We start from the raw sequence: 15,425 nt of genomic DNA, 5'->3' as shown, positions 1-15,425 counted from the left end.
CATGCTTCAAGAAGAAATTAAACTTAGGGGACAGGAGCTTTATAGCACCACTATTTTGCACTCAAATATTTTAATAAAAAAGATTTATATTTATTCAAAAGGTTAGAGTACATATAGAAAGAAATACACAAAATAATCTCTGTGGCAAGAAGCACCGAGTAATCATGGAAAGCCCACCAGAGGCTCGCCTCATCCAACCGAGGAAGGTATGAATCCAACAAGAGCCGAATGGACTCCAGTCTCCAGTTTCAATAAGAGGGTGATTTTGGGATTTGGAGCTTCTCCACCATACGCAGGATAATGGAAGGGCTCGTAGCCAAGAGATCCCCGATGTGGATCCTGTTGAGGACCGACGGACGGTCAACCAAAAGGTCTTCACTTTTACTGACAAAGAGGACTTTCAGGGACTAGGGGCCTAATCAGGTATGGTCGAGCCGAATAGCAGCAAGGAATTGAGATTTGAGAGAGATGGGGGAGGAGGAGAATCGCCAAAAGACCCTGTTAGGATTAGAGGAAAGCTCAAGACAGGAGAGGTTAGCAGAGGGTGGTATTGGTCTGATGGGCATTAGGGCCACCTCCAGCTGAGAGCATCCTAGAGAAGATTATTCTGTTGGGAAACGTGCACAATAAACGAGAATGAAGGGAAATTTTCCAGGAAGGAAGGAGGAACTTACCGGAAAACGGTGAGGCCCCTTCTATAAAGCAGAGCATCTAGTTGACCCATCCTTTTTAAGTTTTAGATATAGAGGAAGTGTTAGGCTCGAGTTTAAAATTAGTTCGAATTGAAATAATTTTAATTTTAATTTAATTATAAATATAAACTTCCGCCATTATTTGGCAAGAGCAGGCTAATGTAGGTCCTTCAGAGGTCTTGGATGCCCCAGCCCACCAAGCCCCTTGTGAGATAGGAAGACCCTCTGATTTGAGTCCAACAACTTGATGGTGGAGTTATGGCCCAAAATATGGAGAGGAAATAGATCAATAGGGTAGAGAAGACAGACTTTGACCATTAGCAGCAATGGCCTCAAAGCAGATATCACTTTGATGATTTTGCACTTAAAAGTATTATGGACAAATTGTTATATAAGGAGATCTAGGAAGGAAAGAACTTTTAGTAGGAACAAAGAATCATTTTTTTTAAAAGAAAGAAAAAAAAAAAGCCTACTTTGTACTGCAAAATGATCTAAGGGGAATCCAGCCATGGAGACAAAAACAGTGTTCTTCTGAAACAGTGCTCTGCTAGGCTGGTAGGGGCAATTTATGAAAGATGAGAACTATAAGCATGCAAGACCTCATCATCCTCAATTTGATTCCACAACTCTTGTACCCTAGGATTGATTCATTGATGTGTTGCTTGAGGCACATGATCCAACACCAGTTCATCACTAATACTTATGTTTATCACCAGCACACTCAATTGGCTCTGCATCCTGTTGTAGTAGGGCTCAGACACCATGATTGTAGTTTTGCTGCCATCTTTTGCCCTTGGATTGATTGGTGTGATATATATTGACATTGATTGCTTGTAGCATCTAGAGAGAATGGATAAGTGAGTCACTTGGATAAGAACAAGTGTGTCTCTGACTATAGATTGCTTGCTGCAACAGGAAGATTTACAACTTTTCCACAAAATCTTTGTGCGTCAATTATGGTGGATTCTCAGAATCCTATACTTGATGGACAGGAAAGAACTAGGGAGCAAGCTGACATATATAATTATGCATACAAATAGAAGCAAATATAATATAGGAAGCTATGTCCTGCATGATTTTCCTTTTGTAATTTATAAAGAACTCCATTGTTCCTTAATATAATCATCAATGCAACAATGCTCAGATGGTTAAAGAGACTTATAATTTAACTAGGATATCATTAACAGATCCAAGGAGACAAAACTTGTTACTAATAAGATTTGGATCAGAGTGCACAAATAACATCAATCTTATTTTCACTTGAGATATAAGGTATCAAAGAATCCATTAAAAAAATGTTCTCTCTATACGAAGAGACCTGTCATATCATGTAGAGTTGCCTGGAAAAAAAAGAAAGCATCACTTGGGGGTAAAAGAAAAATGATCAACTTGCGCAAATGGGAGATATAGATCGACATTACTTTGATTTTGTTATGTCTATGTCTCAGTGCTTTCATTACTTTCAAGTCATGTCAGTTTAGAACAAGTTCTCTCAATCATCAGAGCCACCTGAAATGATTATCAACTTGCCTCCTTTTTATTTCTCTCTCTCTCTCTCTCTCTTGGTACCCAAAAGGCATCTAAGAGTTCAGTAGATGTACTGAGCTATAGCATCTTTTCACATATCTTCATGGTTATCAAAACTTGGTTACTCTGACATGATTTCTAGTGCACAAACTGTGAGCTGCAAACCATGGCAACCAATAGTACCATAGGATAACTACAAAGAAAAGTTAGCACTACTACAATGGACAAGGATGAGAAGGACATAAACAGCATGATGTAAGTGTAACCACCTTCAGTTCAATCTGTACATTTCCATCGCAATCATACAATTGACTTAGTCCTAAAGAAAATAGCATAGTAAATCAATTTATAAAAACTTTTAAAAGACTAGAGAAAGAGAGGAAAAGAAATCACATGCAGCCAAGGTCTTCCAGTTCAGGGTACCTAATGCATAAGTTTGAACCAAGAGGTCCTTCAACTCAAGGGTCAGTGGTGGAGCCAGGTACATTTAAGCTACTCTGCGCCACAACCACAAATGATAGATGCAGCTCACCCTCCCACCAATCTGTAGAAATGGCCTGCGGTCCAAAAGGTGCACTAATCTGATGATAAGGACAGTCCAATCAGTGAACAGTTCCTTTCCTTGGTGGACCAGAACCTAACAAGTATTGACCATCTAAAGTGGAAGGGTCAAGGCTACTTGGGATTTTTCAGGCTGTAGCATGACCAGATCTCCATGATTAATCATCAATAGAGGCTATAACTATATAATAAATGAGGAGAGAGGAAGCTCAATAAAAGCTAGGGCATTTATTTTAGCAATGAAACAACTATGCCTAACAAGGAAAAGAGGAACAAAGTAAGTTTCAGTCCTACAGCATCATATCTTGCTTAATAACAGCACACAGGTGAAACAAAGAAAGGAACACTTGGAAGCAGCAATGGGGCACAGCTCCTTCCAAGATGAGTTTGAACCTCGGCATACAATAAAAGGAAAAAAAAAATTCATAGTTCTAAATTTCACCTCATTTGGTTCAGAGAACAAAATTAGAATGGTGATGTAATCCACTGATGCATGGGCATTGGCATTCCTTGACTGAAGGGGTTGATGAATTGAAAAAACTTCTGGATCAGAAACCATCCGAAACCCACTAAGTGAGGCCCATCCTTTGATCCTGCATCCTTGCTCTTAATTTAAAAGTAAATTTCAGGTATCATCGTCATCATGCGGAGTCATACAAGAAGAGTCCATTTTCATCTGCTGCCTCATTAATTTCCCCAGATACTCAGCCGCAAGAAAGATGCACATGAGAAAGATACAGTGAGCTTCAAGTCGAGTGCCACTCCAACAATCCACCCACAAGAGAATGTAATAACTAGTAACCAAACAGAAAGAATGGTTGCTGCTCTCCTCTCTATTTTGGTGAAAGCATGAGAACTCTGTAAAAATTCCATGCATTATCAGCACAACTCGAGATTAATCAAAGTTCATGGGTTGAGCTACCAGGAAATGAGAGATTGGCTTCCTTCCTACCTACAGAGAATCATATGCGAAGCATAATAACTACAAGATCTTCACAAAAGGTGGCATGTCATCTCTTGGCACCTCTAAAGATCGATACATGTATAATTTCTCAACATTTTCAGTATCTCCGTCTTCTACCGTGTCGTTGATCACTTCAACTACCAAATGAGGCAAACTTTGAGCAACATCCCTACAACCTCTAATCGATAACTTGCACGACGACATCCACAAGAACCTCATGTGGTAGTAATATTGAAGCCCAGACAGCAATGCGGAATCACCGAATGGGCTATCCCTGATCTCCAGCTTCTGAAGCCTTGAACACCCCTCTAGCACATACCTCAGCCCCAAATCGCTGTCCCCAGCGAAAGCAACAGAGAGAGTCCTGACCAATTTTCCATACTTGCCAATGTACTCAAATGCCTTATCAGTGAGCAACCCAGATACCGAAAGCCTAGTGAGTTTCTTGCAGTTCATCACAATAGCCCCAAACCCCTCATCCATGGGCTCTCCAGTAATACGATCAGGACGGTGGCGGCCCATAATACAAAGACGAAACACCACGAGGTCAGGGCAGTTCTTGGACATGGCGACCACCGCCGCATTGGTCATCCGTTGACAGAAGTACAGAATGGATCGGAGCTTCGGGCAGCCTTCCGAGATTGCCTGGAGCCCGATATCCGACACGGAGCCCTCAGAGTCCTCTGTGGCATCTAACGGGAATACTCTCAGCTCCCGGAGATCGCTGCAGGTCTCCGCGACTGCTTGGAGCCCTTCATCTCCCACCGTATCAAGCACCTAAAAATCCAATCCCCGGAGAACAACAACAGAGAATTTAACAACAAGACAGCCTAAGCCTATCAAGAATAGCACAAGGAGTGATTTTTATCAATACCCAGAATGTCTGAAGATTGTGGCAGTGGCAGATGACAGGCTTGAGCTCATCCGCGGTTAAATAGGCGTAACTGAAGTTAAGGGAGGTGAGGGTGGTGCAAACCGGGTATATCGCGGGGAGGTACTCAGGCTCCACCTCGCGGAAGCCGGAGAGGCAGACGAGCGACTTGGAGGAGGCGAACGAGGAGAGCAGGTCAAACTCCGGCTCCCCTCCCCCGCCTCCGCCGGGCCCGGGGAAGGCCGATCTGAATGCCCCGGTTCCGAGATGCGTGAGCTGCGGCGCCCGCGCCATCAGCCGCCGGAGCTGCTCCACCGCGACGTGGTGGTTCACGCGCAGCTGCCGGAGGCGCGGCGACCTCGAGACGAGTGCCTCCAGTGCGTCGAAGTTGAAGGAGCTTCCGACGCAGTCGAAGACGAGCGACTCCAGGGTGGTCGTCGTCTCCGGGAACTTCGAAATCCAATCCACCGCATCGTCCTCCTCGTCCTCGATGTAGTCCTCTATCAGATCCAACACTCGGAGACACCTAGAGACAATCTCCATCCCTCAATTATACAAATTATAGTGAGTTATAATAAAATTGATAGATGGATAATGCTTGTACCTGCATTTCTCTGCGATGATTGCGAGTCCGACGGTGGAGAACCCATCACAGCAGATCAAAGAGAGATCTTTGAAGAAGGGGAAGGATTGAGCGATGAGTGACAAGTCGTCATCTTTAATGGTCATACGCTTGAGGCAAATCTTTTCGAGGAAAGGGTAGGAAGAGGCCATATCGACGACCCAAGGGTAGAAATGCGCACCCCAGCCATGGGGGACGAGGCTGAAATCAGCAAACCGAGGCTTCCCCTTGAGGACGACGGCACGGACGCAGGAGAAACGTCGGATCGCGCGGCGCGGCGACACGGCGTAGCAGTTGCCGATGAAGAGGTCGCGCCGCGTCCGCGCCTCCGCCCGGTACCACGACCGGCAGACCAACGATGCGGCGTTGCGGTCGCGGCGGGAGGTGAGGAACTGGAGCACGCTCTCGAGGACGTTCTCAAGGACTTGGTCGGAGAACGGTGGGGCGATGTCGGATTCCGGTCCTCCTCCCCCGCCACCCTCGTCCTCCTCCGACATCTCAAGATTGGATCAGGTGGGTAGAGGACAAGTGTGGAGTCAGACGAGGGATGTATAAAGAATGATAGAGATTTGAAGAGGGAGGAGACGAGTCACGGAGGTGGGGATGAGGAAAAAATAAAAAGAGAGAGACAGTGGGCTAATGGTGGTGATTTGTATATATTATATATTTTTATTTATTATTAATTTAAAATTTTATGATGTAAAATTGAACACATGACCACTGTCATATTTATAAATATATAAAACTTAACTATTGAATTAAAGTTGCGACTTCTTCTAAATATTTACTCAGACTCATATTGGCACGGTCTAAAAAATATATTTTAAACTAAATTATACTTTGCTAATATTACATTGCAATCTAGAATAATGAATGTGTATATAAAGCGTGAATGGATCAATCCTATTATAAGAAATATGTCACTGATAAACTCAATATTAATTCTAACATTCACATGAAGTTAAACTGAATGCTCTTGTTCTTTGTGCAGAATATACGTGATACTAAACTATAATTCAAGATATGAACTATATTCAAATAAAAATGTAATAATAAACAAAATATAAGTATTATTAGGTGAAAAAAAAAAGTGTAGTATCTTATTCCTCAGTTGCATTTAAAATAACACAACAGAGGGCCCCAGTCATTTTCCTTATTCTAATGAGGCATTCAAAAGTTCAAGGAAATCTCAATCATTTATGACAGCATGAACAACAAGAATAGTAATCAGCTATGCACTGGTAAATGGAGAGTTATTCACTAAAATGAGATTCCTTATCCAGGAATTAGAAGAAAAAAATGGCCTAGTCTAGAAACCAACCGGGCACCTCTTTCTTGATAAGTTGCCACTTCATTAGCTACTTATATAGCTCAGTGGCCACGCAAGGAAGCTCTTCTCAATCTTAAAAGGTAAAGAAGCCACTAATATTTGAATTAATTGCAGTCTTTTTTACTTGCCAACATAGCCAACAAGTCCACTCAGGCTTTCTGGTCCATAATTTATCTGAATCATAATTTTTAAGGAAAGTTTTATTTCGCTCCCACCCTTTTATTGTATTTTTTTTTCCTACCCCTTTGTTTTTTTTTTTCAATTTACATATCTAAATTGATCATTTCTTTTAATTTTAAGTCATTAGAAAAGTTCTCGTGTTAGCTTTAACATGACAAAACACGACAAAATGTCATTTTTTAAATTTATTTTTATAAAAAATTAAATTATAGTTTTTAAAATATTAAAAATGTTTATCATACTTTATTAATACTGCGGTATCCCTAGTTTTTTCACCCATATTATGGATCATCTTTACTATTTTCTCTCTTTATGGTAAGAAAAAAGAAGATCATTTCCCCCACCCATATTAGGGTTTTGGGATGATTGCTTCTATTGGGTTTGAGAGGTGTGCGGTTGGGATCCGAAAAAATAGAATTTTAAGAAAAGAATAACTGGAGAAGGATTTGAGTTTTTTTTAATTTAATAAACGAATCAGATTTACTAATGACATGAATATAAATATCTAAGAATATACTAGTAATTTGAGCATCATGTGTTAATTTAACGTAGTATCTAACTAGTTTCCACGAAGAAAACTAACGTTACAAGTCAAATCAATTTATACAGGCGAAAAAAAATGAAGAATCAAAATGAAAATAAAATAAAAAGAAGGCAAAATAAATTTTTTCCTAATTTATAGAATTGTAAAAATACTCGTATATCCAGAGAGACTGATAGTGTTGACTTTTATTTTCTCTTCCAAAATTTTTTATTATTAAAAAAAGAAGAAGTTGCCACTTCATTACAGTAGGTAGTTCTCTTTGAACAGTAGAAGAAAGGTGGGTGTCAGGAGTAAAAAGGGTGTGGTCAGTGGTCCTCTTCTTTACTCTTTCTATCCATCGCCTTGGCTTTATTTCTCCTTGCTCTTCTACTCTTTTGAGTCTATTCACGATGGGGATTCGTTTGCATGATGCCATCTATTCTATTTCTATCCATCCATCCCTTTGATTTGCTGGGAGTTGGGGAGAATTGGATGTCCTCCACGTGATCAACACATGGTGGGTGAAGGGTGATGCCTCATCATCCCCTACTTGCATGTGTTTAGGTCTACACAGTTTAAAAAAAAAAAAAAACTAACTTAAAACTTAGAATATATATTGTTATTGTTAGTTTTTTACCTAATAATTTAAGCTATCTAACATAATTTTGTTATAAGCTCGTATTATTATTATGAAACTAAGTGTGTCTTAAAAATTATTAACATAATATTGTTAATTAGTTATTATCTAAGTCGTCTCTTCAGTCCAGCGATTTTAACATTTACTCTTAACCCATTTTTAAACACATCTAATCTTATATTTAAAAACTCGCCGTTACGTGCTGCCAGTACCACTGCCAACTGGCATCTCAGCCTAACCAAAAAGCTAAACGTGTCCCGCGGAGGACCGGACACAGGAGCCTCTCGAAAGCTCGGAACAAAAAGAAAAGCCACCCGCGTTAAAACTTCGAATCCAAACTTTCTCCTCCTGGAAGAAACCTCTAGGGTTCCGATCTGAATCCGGTGCTCCGCCCACCCATTACTATGAATCCAACCGTCGATCATCCCGACGCCGTCAAGTCCAACGTCGCCGATGCGCCGCCGTCGCAGCCCCAATCCCCGCCTTCCGATCTCCCGCCGACGGTGCCTGATCTCGCCGCCGCTGCGGTGCAGGCGGATTCGAATCCCTATGTTACTTCCTCCCCTGTCAATTCCTCTGCATCGATGACTAGTGAGATTTAAATTTGTATATTGCAGTTGTGTATTTGGAATTCATTTCGGTGATTTGATTGTGGAATTTGATGATATATAGATAGGATCGAGACGGTGAGGAATGCGATCGTGGGATGGGGGAAGAAAGTGGGGGAAGCAACGAAGAGAGCTGAGGAGCTGTCGCGAAACACTTGGCAGCATTGTGAGTAGTGATCTTTAGATGGATTCTTTGTTAAACTCGTCTCCGTCTAGTTCCTGTTCTTGATGATCCCAGTGGCTAATCTTCATTTTTCAGTTTAATTTTCTCTATTCACTATTCTTCTATCTCTTTTATTTTTTTGAATGAAAGTTAGATGAGGTCCAAATTTCGAGCATTAACTAACAAAATCTCTGAGGAATTGGTAGTCAAGCTCGGTCACAGCTATCAGAGCGAAGCTAGTGAGCCGAGCATAACGAGGAGGAGATAGATTTAAACAATTTAACGATCGGGCTGGGTTAAGAACCATTGCGCTTTCTGCGAGTAAGACTTTTAAGTTTTAACAGTGCTGGCATATACAGGTAGCTAGGTTTTGGATGCTGGTAAGGAAATTAGATAGTCTGTATCTATTGAAATTCCCAACATTTGTGATAGCGAAGCCTCAAATATACTCTCTTCCTCTATCTCATGGGAAATATACTCTGTACAATATGGCCCATTCACTAGTAACAATGTTTAATTTCAATATATATTTTATGTTGGTATGTGCGTGTGCATTGTGCAGTATACATTCTTCTCGATTAAGAAACTGAATCATACTTTGCTTCAAAGCTACAGGTATGATCTATAATTTTACGTTTCAGGGTAAGTAAATAATAAACCTGTCAGCATTCATAAATTCAAGGGATTTGTTCAATTGAAGATTTTGTTGTCCAAATACTTAGTTGTTGTATCAAATTCCTTTCCTAAATTATATTGTCTATAATCTCACATAATGATCGTTGGGTAAGAATCAATGCTTAAAAGGTGCTTTATGCCCTGAGCTATGCGGCAATATGTGTTTATTGTCCCTATGTTTCCCCTTGCCCCTCATAGGGCTAATTGCATGAACCACATATGACTAATTGAACAATACTACATATGTGTCCTATATATATATATATACTGCAACTATTATTTAGACATAAACTACAAAGCATTTTATAGGGGGAAGTGTCTATCTTGCATACTTCTCTTCAAGGTACTTTTTTGTTCCTTCCATCTCATACTAGTATTCCTTATCTTTGTTGATTAAGTATTGAATGCATGTGCTCCTGCATTCAGCTTATGCCATTATGTGTATTCAATTCCTTGATTGTCCGCTTATCTGGACCGCCTTTGAGGACATTTGTAATAATCTTTCTTTGTGCATGTTTCAACCTTGGCTATTCTTTTAGCATATTACTTTTGAGGTCCTCTCTAAATATCATCCTTATCTATTGATGTTCATTGAATCATTGTCCTTGAGCAACTTGTAGTTAACTAGTGAAATTTGTCGATAATGCTATACTAGAAAATATCAAAGGCTAATGATTATTGATGTGAATTAGCAATGTTCTATTACTATTGGTGAAAATTAAGAAAATTCTGGTTACTGGCTTTCTCCGATTAAAATTTTAATATGAGAACACTGTTTCATAAATTTTTTTGGTGATGTTAGATGTTGTGTTATGTCTCTAATAACAGCTAGCCATGCTTATAATTCATTTGACAAACTACTAAAGTACTAAGTACTAATACCATTCAAATTAAGACTTCGACATAATTTTTTTCTAAATAGCAAGTTCAAATGTACTAACATAATTTGGAGGTCAAAGTCTAATATTATTTCTCAGTGTAATAGTTGCAAATGCAAGTTTTATATATCTACAGTCCTCTCATATTGAAATTATGCGATTGTTTTTTCTTTTTACCAGATAAGAAAATGATATTTGATGATTGTTCATTATTAAAACTTATCCGAGATTCATCAATAACTGTTCTATTTTTCAACTTGAGTTTGATTCTCCAAGTTAGTACCCTGAAGCAGGAAAGTTCAGGTTGTATTTGGACAGTCCTGTCCCATTAGGCCACTCATAAGCATAAGAGATGAGGTAATGTGGCACGTGCGCCATAATAGGTCCTAACACCTACTTTTATCAATTATTCGAGTCCACAAATGACGTGTCTCTCCTTTTTCAATTGAAAATTTTCCAAAATACAGACTGTTGAAAGAGAGAATGTTGCATGCTCTTTTCAATTAGGTAATGTTCATTCCATTGTCAGTGGGCCAAAATTATTTCATTTGGAAGGGACCTGTTGAAAGAGAGAAGTTGTGCAGTTCACAGAATGTGGTGAGTTATAACTGTGTGGTAAGATCCACTATGGTATCGGTTTGTTCTACTTCACTTCTTACTATTATTGCCCAAGTGAGGTCTGGATACAATTGGATCTTTCCTATTTCTATCAGAATCTGGAGAGAAGATAGCTACTGTTGAAAGTACATTACAATTTTTATTAGATTTTACTTCTTTGGTCACTATTCCTTATTGAGGTCCTTGTGATTTGCGATCTTTTAGATGTACTTAATGTGATCACTTGATCATACTATCATAGATATCCCTGTCATAGGATTAGTCCTTGTTTTGCAACTTTTTCGAATTACTCGCAAGAAATTCCCTTTATTCTGTACACTCATATTTGATTCTAGGTTTCATGAATCAAAGACTATTTGGGGAACTCATTAAACATTTGAATGTCAATTCTTTCGAGTATTAATATTCTTCTTAATCCAGTGAAAACAGGACCTAGTTTTTCTGAAGCTGCCATGGGAATGATTGCTCAAGGAACCAAAGTGATAGCAGAAGGTGGTTATGACAAAATATTTCGGCAAACTTTTGAAGCATCACCAGAAGAGCAACTTAGGGAGTCTTATGCGTGCTATTTATCAACATCTGCTGGTCCTGTTATGGGAATTTTGTATCTTTCTACAGCTAAACTTGCATTCTGTAGCGACAATCCTCTTTCCTACAAAGTTGGAGGTCAGACTGAATGGAGTTACTATAAGGTATTAATCTCTTATTTTCCTTTCTATGTTCTCCATAAACTTCTATTGATTCCTTTCGTGGGAGAGTCTGTTCAACTATGATGTGAATCTCATTGTTGTACATGTATACTGATATGCTGAACGACCCACCAAAACTTAATTTATAAGCAGGTACCCCAAACACTTTGCATTCTGAGCAAATACCTTTTATTGGACATTTAGGTTGATCTTTTATCACCTATGTTAATTTCCTGGATTGCTCCATGAGTTTAGTTGAAAACTTGAAATGTTATTTTCTTGTTGACTCATCATGTTATGTCAGACTTCATGTTATTATATGCTTTACTTTACTGAAAGAAAAAGAAAAAGAATGAAAGAGTTTGTCTAGTTGCCTCTACTTCGGCAGAATACCAGTATCTGCCAGGAAAGGAAAAGGGCTTTCGGTGAAACTTTTTAAGGCCATTTGGTGCTTAGTAGGTATCATCATCTATTTCATTTGCTGTAACTTTGTCTCATGCAACTCAAGAGCAACTTTGTAGTATTTGTATATGGATAGAAGACAGAGTGGCGATTGGTCCCAATTGAAAGTTGTCCACCTCAAGGAAATAGTTTGGAATAGCCTGGTAGTTGATAATGAGGCCACTCACAAGCTAATTAACTTATTGTGGTCAAATATTCTGGATAGGACAATAGTTTGTCAATCTTATCTTCCATTGCCTCTTTGTACCTCCTCCAATGGGCACTATCTAAAAGAGTCAAAGGCTGCTTCTATGCTGTCACTCATTTACATCATACTTTGTACGTTAGATGTGACACTAGTTGTTTTGCATACTATTCATTTATTTCTTGCAAGAAAAATCTTCATTTTCATCTTGTTAAGCCTTAGTATCAGTAGCAAATTACAATAAAACGGCGCAGAGCAGAATGTCTTCAGCATAATCTAAAAAAGAATAATTTCACGGTGCGTATTCAATATTCATCTTGTTGACGCAGAGATTTCTTAGTCCTGACTGCTGAATTATTTGGATGAGACCTGAACTTTGATTTGAATGCTGAAAGGATGTCGACATTCTTCTTAACTACAGAACCTTTGTTCTTGGAAAAGGACTAGAGGAGACTGCTGAGATGATATGTGACTATCATGACAAGAACTTTGGAAATTGTACATTTATAGCTTAGATGGCATTTAGATGTGGTACAACTCATAAACCTGGCTAGTTATGCTTATTTATCAAATATAAATAGGGTAGTCGGAAGATATGATGTTTGGTTGTACACTTGAAATGACAATTGATTGAGGTGACGTATTTTTAAGGATAAAATGATAATTAAGTTATATTAGTGAATATAAAATATTGGATGAAAGAGGAGATAGAAATAAGTTTAAGTAGGTTGCCGTAAACTAGTTTTGAGATAAACTGTTGTTTTGATACTAAATCAGTTTAGTACTCAATAAACTGGTTCAAAGTTATGCCTAAACCACATCCAAACAGGGTATTAGGTCTAAGATGCTGATTTTAGTTTACCCTTTCTGTTCCTCAAATCAATATTTCTGTTCACTTTTTTGCGATCACCTAAATATGTTTCTTTTACCAGGCCTGTAATTTGTTTTTACTTTTATTTTTTCTTTCAACATCTTATATTAGACTGTGAGATGAACATGTGTACTCATGTATTTTGTAAAATGAATGTAAACAGGTGGTAATACCTTTGCACGAGCTAAGAGCAGCTAATCCATCAGTTAGCAAAGTAAATCCTGCAGAAAAATATATTCAGATCGTCTCTGTCGACAATCACGAATTCTGGTTTATGGGTTTCCTGAACTATGATGCTGCTGTAAAGAGTCTTCAGGAAGCTCTGATTAGCATGCGCGACTTGCAACCTTAGAGAATTTTGAAAGTTCAACTGTATTACTATGATATTGTGAGAGACTACTCTGCGACACAGAATCTCTACACCCTCGCAATTGTGATCCCTTAATCATTCCAAGATCTGCCTAAAATATTTGAATGCAATCTCTTGTCACCACCGATGCAGCACAATCTTCCACACGGGATCTGTAGGTGATTTACTATTTTTACAGTAATGGCAATTCTAAAGAAGCTGGCTATTTTATCTCTGTTTCCAAATTCTAAATTGTATATTACATTTTGTTCGGTTCTGTTTAATCCTATAATACTAGAACACAGTCTAAGTTGTGCAATTTTTTGTAGAATTTGTAAACTAGTAGGGCTCCTGCAGAGCATCGTTAAGTGATTTGTATTCATATTTGATGTTGAATGTTACATAGATTACTTTTCTTCTCTATCTACTTATATGAAGAAATCATCTTTTTTGTTATCAAATTTATATTTACAGGTGCGCTATTCGCATATCTTATGCATAGTTTCTTGGTTGGTTTATCCAGGATTTGTGTTTGAATCAAATTTAGGGTTAACTGGGACAATTTTTTAAAATCAGCAGCTTTTGTGCACATCGATTGATGTGGTCCTGGTTACTATCATGTAACCCTATGAAAGTATATAGTTACATAAAGCAATATTCTTGGCTTTCACTTTGTACTTCTCATTTGAACACAGGTGTCACTCAGGTTCAACATGGAGACCCACTTCTCTCGCTTCTATGTTGGAGAACTCACAGTACCTTATCTCAACCCCCTCCCTTTTGAGAGAGAGAGAGAGACAAATGACCTTAGACCAACAACTGGGCCACAGCAGTGGCTCATTAGCGTGCTCACAATTGCTTTCTTTTTTGACTCAGACAACCCTCCTGACCCAAGAGAAGGAAAAGAGAAAGCAACACAGCGTTAAGAAGCTTCAATGGATCATTGGATTTCAAAAAACATCGAAATCTTAAAATCTATCAAAGGAATTGGTCTATAGCTTGGGGCATAGGGTAGGACACTAGGACCTGCCACTGAGCCAAGCTGTCCATGAACGGCAGCTCAGGGGTTCAACATTGCTAAAAGCTAGGTCAGGACTGGTCCCCCTTAAAAGAGTCAGACTGAGATCAAGACTACTTTGGAAACAAGTTTGTTTTAGCGTTCACATGCTCTTCTTGGTTTTGAACTCAGGTGATGGCAATCTGGATCTCGTTCTCTTTTTCTTCTCCTAAATTATACCTTCAATCCTGCACTATGAACCCAGTATCATCATATCCCTATATTCTTTGGAGGGTGTATGTATTACTGAATCATTAGTTTGTAATTTAGTTTTTTCTTTTTCCCTTCTCATCAAACTAGGAACTGTAATTGATGCCAAAGGGAATCCTCATGAGCAGTACTTCTGTTACCAAGTATTCAAATGAAAAACTTAAATGGCAATAATTATCCTGCAAGTCCATGACAATGAATCATATCCATAAAAACGATACTCTGCTTCAAGATTCCTCATGTTATATCTTTGGCTGTTCTTCTGCCATGCCACTGGTTTTCTACCCTCAGCTAGGAATTATCCAGGATGCAAGAACTTTGTCTCTAGCTCTGAGACCTTGGTGACTGGAAGACAAACAATAATGATATCCACTGTTTAAAAAATCCTCTCTCTTTTGTCTTTTAAAGAGCCGGTGAATCTTATCATCTGACACCTTCTTAAACTCTTCTTTCACATCCACATAATGTAGAAATAATAAAGTAATCATGAACTGCAACCGAGCACCAGAACTTCGATAGATCAAAATTAGAGGCAGGTGAAAGATCCAATTAACACTAGTGTCTTCATCTTTTACATGAGCACAGAGATCTATCAATGGGGTATGGGTCAAAGACCAACTGTTCCCCCCCTTCGATAAGTCATTGTCAAGCTACAGAGGTTGATGCAGAGAGGCCCTACCGAGCTGTTCATCATGGGGAAATGAGGATGATAGTAAAGTGTTGCCTTTCTCAGAAACAAAGATGGTAATTAAGT

At 38.9% G+C, this 15,425-nt stretch overlaps 2 protein-coding genes across 2 annotated transcripts; one reads left to right on the top strand and one right to left on the bottom strand.

Annotated features, from left to right (window-relative positions):
• Window positions 1-3,062: 3,062 nt before the first annotated feature.
• Window positions 3,063-5,867, bottom strand: LOC140800336 (transport inhibitor response 1-like protein). Its single transcript, XM_073155072.1, has 4 exons — window positions 5,220-5,867; window positions 4,619-5,141; window positions 3,733-4,521; window positions 3,063-3,638 (listed from the first exon to the last, which is right to left on the bottom strand). Exons 1-3 carry the CDS (start codon window positions 5,732-5,734, stop codon window positions 3,763-3,765), a joined length of 1,797 nt encoding a protein of 598 aa, XP_073011173.1. The 5' UTR covers window positions 5,735-5,867; the 3' UTR covers window positions 3,063-3,638; window positions 3,733-3,762.
• A 2,309-nt stretch (window positions 5,868-8,176) lies between these two features.
• On the top strand, window positions 8,177-13,865 carry LOC140799895 (GLABRA2 expression modulator-like). Its single transcript, XM_073154420.1, has 4 exons — window positions 8,177-8,498; window positions 8,580-8,681; window positions 11,270-11,541; window positions 13,219-13,865. Exons 1-4 carry the CDS (start codon window positions 8,312-8,314, stop codon window positions 13,405-13,407), a joined length of 750 nt encoding a protein of 249 aa, XP_073010521.1. The 5' UTR covers window positions 8,177-8,311; the 3' UTR covers window positions 13,408-13,865.
• Window positions 13,866-15,425: the final 1,560 nt, after the last annotated feature.

Source organism: Typha latifolia, chromosome 13 (assembly GCF_019914945.1).
Source record: "Typha latifolia isolate L0001 chromosome 13, TyphaL0001v2, whole genome shotgun sequence".
Classification (NCBI taxonomy): domain Eukaryota; kingdom Viridiplantae; phylum Streptophyta; class Magnoliopsida; order Poales; family Typhaceae; genus Typha; species Typha latifolia.
Note: the sequence above shows the minus strand (reverse complement) of the source record. Positions and strands in the feature narration are given on the sequence as shown.